This window comes from Octodon degus, unplaced genomic scaffold, assembly GCF_000260255.1.
Source record: "Octodon degus isolate 3935 unplaced genomic scaffold, OctDeg1.0 scaffold00096, whole genome shotgun sequence".
Lineage (NCBI taxonomy): Eukaryota > Metazoa > Chordata > Mammalia > Rodentia > Octodontidae > Octodon > Octodon degus.
In genome coordinates this window covers 10,365,167-10,372,096 of record NW_004524672.1, presented here as the reverse complement: position 1 = coordinate 10,372,096, position 6,930 = coordinate 10,365,167, and the positions used below count along the sequence as shown (strand labels likewise).

Here is a 6,930-nt window from a genome sequence, read left to right as displayed (position 1 = left end):
TCTCTCTCTCTCTCTCTCTCTCTCTCTCTCTCTCTCTCTCTCTCTCTCTGTCTCTTTCTCTCTGTCTCTTTCTGTCTGTCTCTCTCTCTGATATCAGGGATTAAACTCAGGACCTTCTACTTGACAGGCAGGTACTTATGCCACTGAACTATCTCCGCGGGTCCCACCTCCCAATTGCTATCTTTGCTATATTTTTCTGTGTTCTCCCATCACTTTCTTATGACTATAAAGGGTCAGATCAAATTCATACAGCAAACATTTTTGAATTCCCACTGTGTGCCATATGCCATGTCAGTAAGAGAAAGTCCTCATCTTCAAGGGACCAGGGATGGTCAAGTGGAGGAGAGTGGAAAGTACAGGAGGGCTGGGTATGGTGCACATGCCTATAATCCCAGCACTCTGGAGGTTGAGACAGTAAGATTGCCATGAGCTTGAGGCAAGCCTGGGCTACTTAGTGAGTTCAAGGCCACCTTAGACTACATAGTGACATCCTGTCTCGAGAAAAATAGAACATGAGCACTGAAGAAGATTCCATTAACCCCTATTTGGAGGTCATGGAAGAAATCTTTAAGAAGAAAATCATATTTGCTAGGATTTGAAGAACACATAACAATTTGCCAGCTGGAGGAGGCAGGAAAGTAGGAAGGACATTCCAGACAGAGCATTCTAGAAAGAGCAGCATATCTACAGGCCCACAGGCATTAAGCAATTCAGCATATTGTTGAGGAACACAAGTAGAAATATTTTTTCTTGACTCCTACAGATCATGTAGCATTTTTCAACCTTGTTTGTCCCATGACTAGTTAACTGTGTAGATTCACTTCCTAGACCCTGGAAATGAGGACAGCACAATGGAGGAGTGAATGAGAAAACAGTTGAGTTCTGCCAGCTCTCAGAAGAGCCAGTTAGAGAGAAATATGTGCAAGGAAGTAAACAATTGCTTAGTCACTGTGCAGAGAGTAATTGAGAGCAGAGATTGGGGTAACATTCCTTCCTCTAGCTATTTTTAGTCTGTGATCCTAATTTCATGTTCTTTATTCTTTCAAGTCAGGAAGCCTTGAATGTATAACCAAAATCAGCAGTTATCATGTTATGGCCTGCACTTCTTGAGTCATTCTATGTTGAGTAGGAGCATGAGGAGTTTGGAATAATTACCTTTTCCCTGAAATTCTAAATCAGGAGAATTGGGTTCGGGGATCCCAGGAATCTCTACGAATTCTTATATTTATGGTCCACAGATCACATTTTGAGAAACATCATCTAGGGAGGATTTGATCAAGAGGACAGGAACACTGTCAGCAACACACGTTGCTCAGTGCTATAGCATGTGCATAGCATGTACAAGGCCCTGGGCTTGATCCTGGGGTTGGGTGGTGGAGGGGAGAAAGGGAGAGGAGGGGAGAGAAAAGGTAAAAGGAGGAAGAGGAGGAGATGGATGAGGCAGGAGGAAGAAAAAAGGACAAAAAAGGTTGTCACTGAAATTCTTGTCTTCAAACATGAAGGCAATACAGTATTCATTTTGGTTTGTGCAAAGCAATGTTTAGAATTAAATGTTCCATTTTCTTCTCTTCCTCCTCTGCCCTGGGGATTGATCTTGGGCCCTCATTCAGCTAGGGAAATACGTTACCACTGAACTATATCCACAGTCTTTTTTATTTTAAGACAAGATCTTACTAAGTTACTCAGCTGGCCTCTGATCAGGGCCTCCCACCTCAGCCCCCCAAGTACCTGAGGTCACAAATGTACACCACTGTGCCCAGAATGCTCTATTCTGAGCTTCTCAGGATATTCTTGGTTCTTAATTCAAGTCAGTCTTCTGATGCCCTGATGCTGCCTCTGCTTTTGTTTTCTTTAGTGCTTTGTTGTTCTTTGTGAAGCCATGGATGGAAACAGCCAGGCCATCTCCAAAGCCTTTTACTCCAACCTGTTGACCACACAGCGTGCAGTGTTGGATGGGCTCCTTTGTGGCCTGTCAGCTCCATGGTTCCCCTTCCACACACCTCCAGGTGACAGAGTGGGGAGAGGAGGTTCTCTTGACTTTGTTGTGTGGGTCCTACTCTGTTCTTGTTGCTATCACCTAAAATAGTGCCTGGCCTATAGTGAGTACTCAGTAAATCACTGAACTAAAGGATGGAATGGAGACCTGAAGTGCAGGCCTCACTTGCATTCTCTGCCTTTCTCCATAGGAGTCCCACACACTAACCAGCTGCTGCAGGAGCAGAATGAGGATCTGCCTGGAGCCGTTTCCTGTGCCTTGGCAGCCATATGCACTGCTCCTGTGGGACTGCCCAGCTGCTGGGGTGCCAAGGAGCAGGTCTGAGCTGTGGCCTGTTACTCTTCTTTTCCTGCTCCCCAGGGGAGCTAGAGAGGCCTCAGTTTCTCAGGGATAGAAAAACAAATGCTTCTTGCACAGGACCTCCAGACATAAGATGCTGTCACTTTGGGACTGGGCCACTTATACAGTATGATATAGCCAGAATCTCAGAGCCTGTGGCCAGCTGGTGAGGGAACGGGCTTAATGATAAACCACCTAGGTGGTGGGACAGCTGATAGGAAGGGCTCAGTAATGTTTCCCCTAATATCTGCACATACAGGGCCTAACTGAGCCCTGACTTTCACTTCTTCATTGGCTATGAAGATTGGAAAATAGAATGAAGTGTGCAGTTCTGATGACACTGAGAAGAGAAACCAGCAAGGGATTGAGAATCCTGGTCACTGGGAGTTGTGTGAATAATAGGTTTGGAATAAGAAGGATCAGATCAAATCTCAAGTTTGTCTCACTAGGTCTCTCGTCATCTGGCAAATGAGCTGACTGAAGACTGCAGCCAGCTCAGGCTGTCCCTCATCTCGGGCCTGCGACATCCGCTCTTATGTCTACACCTTCTTAAGGTACTTCCTGCAGCTTCCAGAATCTTGGCTGACTGGCTTGATTTTTCATTCTCTTCTGTTCGGTTCTTTTGTGTTTTCTTTTTTAATTTTCTTAAACTCCTAGGATAGAGAGACAGACAGACACAGGAATTTAAGAATTCCTTGGATAGCCATGTGTCACGGCACATACCTATAATTCCAGTGCTTGGGAGGCTGAGAAAGGTGGATCTCCATGAGTTTGAGGCCAGCCTGAACTATATAGCAAGACCCTGTCTTCAAAAAAAAAAAAAAAAAAGAGAGAGAGAGAGAGAGAGAGAGAGAGAAACAGAGACAGACAGAGAGAAAGAGAATCCCTTGGAGGACTCTAGTCTCCTTCTAAATCTGATCAACTCAGGTGACTCCATGTGATCCAGTCTTCCCCAGAACTAAGGAATGTTTCTTTCTTTCTTTTCTTTTTTTTTTCTCGTGGCTGGCTCAGCCCACACTGGGGACAGGGCTGGTGCAGTTTGTGTTCCCGGGGATCAAACTGTGGTCCCTGTATACTTGCCTAAGCTTGCCTATGCAGGCTCTTTAGATTGCTGAGATAATTCACAGCCCAAGAAATGTTCCTTCATCTTTATCTCAGATAAGAGGCAGGAGTCCCTCACACCACCAAGGGTGGGAGCCAGCTCCACTGAGTGACTCACCTGCTTTTCAGCAGAGCCTTCCTATCCTAGAGCCTGGGGCTGCTTTGCCCTTGACAGACTCCTTCCTGCTCCTCTAGGTTCTTTACTCTTGCTGCCGTGTCAGCGAGCACCTATGCCGTCTTCTAGGGCAAGAGCCCTTGGCTTTGGAGTCATTGTTAATGCTGGTCCAGGGCAAGGTAGGCCAGCAACACAGGTAGGCACCTCGTGGCAGTCCTACCATCTTAGCCAGAGGTTGTTCTGATATCTCAGTTCCTTTGTAGGTGAAAGTGGTGGATTGGGAAGAGTCCACTGAAGTGGCACTCTACCTCCTCTCTCTCCTTGTCTTTTGGCTTCAAGATCTACCTTCCAGGTGAGTCATAAGTCAGGTCTCCCCACTAAAGGTTCTCCCACATAGCCTCCCTGGACACCCTGGGGAGTAGCACTCTTTAGGCTCTGCTTAGGAGGAACTAGGAGTAGAAAGTAAAGGTTTCTGTATAAAGAACAAGACTTGGATTTGCATCAGCTTGGAGCCTTAGAGATGGATGTATAGCCTAGGTGAAGAGCAAAGCACAAGGGAGGAGGAAGGCCACTTACTGGCCTCCTCTAATGGGCTTCATTCCTCTGTGTATCTCCCTATTCCAGAATGGAAAAGCTAGGCGGTGAGGTTGCTACGCTCTTTACTCACTCACACATCGTCTCTCTTGTGGTGAGTTTTCAGTCTTCCCTCTCTTCCCTTTCACCTCCTTCTGGGAGTGGTGTAGTCCTTCTCCCTTTTGCAGCTGTTTGTGGGGGCATTTTTCTTTACCAGTTCAGAGATATAAATCTTCTCTGCCTGTCCTGAGCAGCTTTCAGCTTCTGATGTTCCTTCTGCCCTCCCTCCCCTACAGAGTGCTGCAGCCTGTCTGTTGGGACAGCTTGGTCAGCAAGGGGTGGCCTTTGACCTCCAGCCCAGGGAGTGGATCGCTGCAGCCACACATGCCCTATCTGCCCCCGCAGAGGTGAGGCCTAGCAGGGAAGGAGCAGACATGTTTTATCCAAGTCAGATGCTAGAACTGCATTCCAGGGAAAAGACTGAACTGCTAGCAAGCCTGGAGGAGTATAGGGGATGGAAAATGGATCAAGAACTGCTTCCTCTCCTATCCTATAAACCCCAGATATTGGGCCCTGTGAGCCCTGACAGATCAGAACTTCAGATTTCTTAATGCAGGGCTTTGAAGGAGAGAGGTGGGCAGGGGGAAAAGGAGACTGGAGACTGATCAAAGTTTGCTGAGGTATTAGCTTTCCCTGCCTGCTTTAGTCCATGTCTGGAGCTCATGGTTTGCAGTTAAAGTCTTTCTGATATTGGTCTCCTCTCCTCCTACTGCAGAGTCCATTTTACTTTTCCCATGTTTTCTTCTTAATAAAGACAGAGAAGGCAAAAAAAAAAAAAAAAAAAAAAGAGAGAGAGACGGCATGACGCACCTTCTGCAGGAACCCAGTCCATTTCGTAGCCTCCTTTCTGCTTTCTCCCTTTCCATCTTTCCCTTTTTCTTTTTAGTCCCTTTGGAACTCATAATGTGTTTCATTCTCTAAAAGGATAAATAGACATGATATTCACATTATTGTCATATATATGTAGATTCTTTATAGTTTATAAAGCACCCTCACATACGTTATTCTACAGCATACATGGAAGCTAGATACAGCATGTATTAAGATTCATCTCTTTCTCTTCAATGAGGTTGACCTTTAGAGTGATTGTATCATTAATGATAACACTAACATTTATCCAGGAACGCATGTCCAGATTTTGGGAGTAACCAGAGGCCCTTTTTCTTTCCCATTATTCTGCCTCTAAATGCTTCCCCCAGGTCCTATTTATTCTGCCTTCTAGTTGCTTCTCTGTCCTGTTTCCTCCATGGGACCATTACTGACTTGCCCTACCCTATGTACACGACTTCCTTTTCTGGTCTTAGGTGCTTATCTATGTAAGCATCTCTCCTTTTTGCCCTCATCTCTCCACTATTCTCATTAGTGCCACCACAGTAAACTTTCTTAAAGGAAAATACAGTCATTCACTCAACCAGTGTTAATTGAACGCATAAGTATGTATCTAGAGCCCAACACTATTCCAGGTTCTAAGACTATAGCTGTAAGTAAAACAAAGAAACAAACAAATTGCTCATGTAGCGCTTATGTCATGATCAGAGGCTTTCCACTGTTTCCAGGAGAAAATCTTTGGCTATTCACTGCTTCTGGGAAAAAGCCCAGACTCTGCTGCCTGTTACTCAAAGCTCATCTGTTGCCCATGGGCTCTGTAATGCTGCTGCACTAACAGGGTTGCCATTTCCAAATTGACTGTGGTCTTTGATGCCTACCTGCCTTTGTATATGTTCTGACTTTTTGGAGTGGTCTCCCTTCTGACTATAATATTTTCCAGCCTGTCTTTAAAATTTATAGTACATCAGTTTTCTATCTCCAGTATTAGGCACTCTCCATTATGCCCCTAACCACATATCTAGCAAGTATCATCTTAATTATGATTTCTTCTCTGCCTGCTTATGTGACCAGACTATGTCTTTAGGACATGCATTGAGTGAATAGGTAGAAAGCGAGACTTCAATGCCAGAGCAACTCTTCCCACTCTGTTGGGATGGGGAAGAGCTTTCTTCCCTGTCTGGGAGTTGGGTGCAGGTCTCATCCCTCTCAGGGCTCTGCATTCTTGTCTCTCTCCCATAGGTCCGGCTGACTCCTCCAGGTAGCTGTGGATTCTATGATGGCCTCTTCATCCTTCTGCTGCACCTCCTCACTCAGGTACAGGTGTATCTTGAGATGGATGAGAAGAAAGAGAAGGAAGTAGGCCTTTTTTTGGAGTGGATGGATGGACACTAGGAAGAGCAACCCACACTTGCTCTTCCTCTCTTAATTACTGTGCCTCTAGTAGCCTTACTGCTGTTGTGGCTTGCCCCACTTTCCCTCAGCAGGAGCCCTTGGAAGGAATCCATTAGAGCTTCATTTCTGGGGATCCAATGGGGAAACAAATTCCTCATTTGGACTTTTTTCTTTTTAAAAATATTTTAGGGCCAGGGATATAATTCAGCAGCATAAGCAACTGCTTGGCAAGTGCAAGGTCCTGAGTTTGATTCCCAGACAGAAAAAAAAAAAAAATTAATTATTATTGGCCTGTGCACAATTCAGTCTTAGCACCAGCTGACTCCAACAGGCTGGTTCCCTGGTTTTTAGTAGGTACTCACAGGACTTGAGAAGTTCAGGGAAATAAGATATGATAAGAAAAGAAGACAAATGAAAAATACCTGTTCCTTATTATGCCTAAGATGTTTGAAATGTAGTGAAATAGTGAGGTTAAGCTTGATAAGGCAAATCGTTTGATAATAACAATAAGCTTGTCTTCTGGATG

The 6,930-nt window shown here is 45.1% G+C and overlaps 1 protein-coding gene across 6 annotated transcripts in view; it reads left to right on the top strand.

Moving 5' to 3' along the window:
• Stk36 (serine/threonine kinase 36) overlaps window positions 1–6,930 on the top strand; it is a 32,052-nt gene that overhangs the window by 19,693 nt on the left and 5,429 nt on the right. For all 6 annotated transcript variants that reach the window (XM_023723088.1, XM_023723085.1, XM_023723086.1 and 3 more), the window contains 8 exons: window positions 1,856–2,006; window positions 2,187–2,314; window positions 2,785–2,889; window positions 3,632–3,730; window positions 3,815–3,903; window positions 4,176–4,239; window positions 4,421–4,531; window positions 6,252–6,326. In XM_023723088.1, the coding sequence (XP_023578856.1) occupies window positions 1,856–2,006; window positions 2,187–2,314; window positions 2,785–2,889; window positions 3,632–3,730; window positions 3,815–3,903; window positions 4,176–4,239; window positions 4,421–4,531; window positions 6,252–6,326 (822 nt within the window). The remainder of the gene's footprint in view (window positions 1–1,855; window positions 2,007–2,186; window positions 2,315–2,784; window positions 2,890–3,631; window positions 3,731–3,814; window positions 3,904–4,175; window positions 4,240–4,420; window positions 4,532–6,251; window positions 6,327–6,930) is intronic.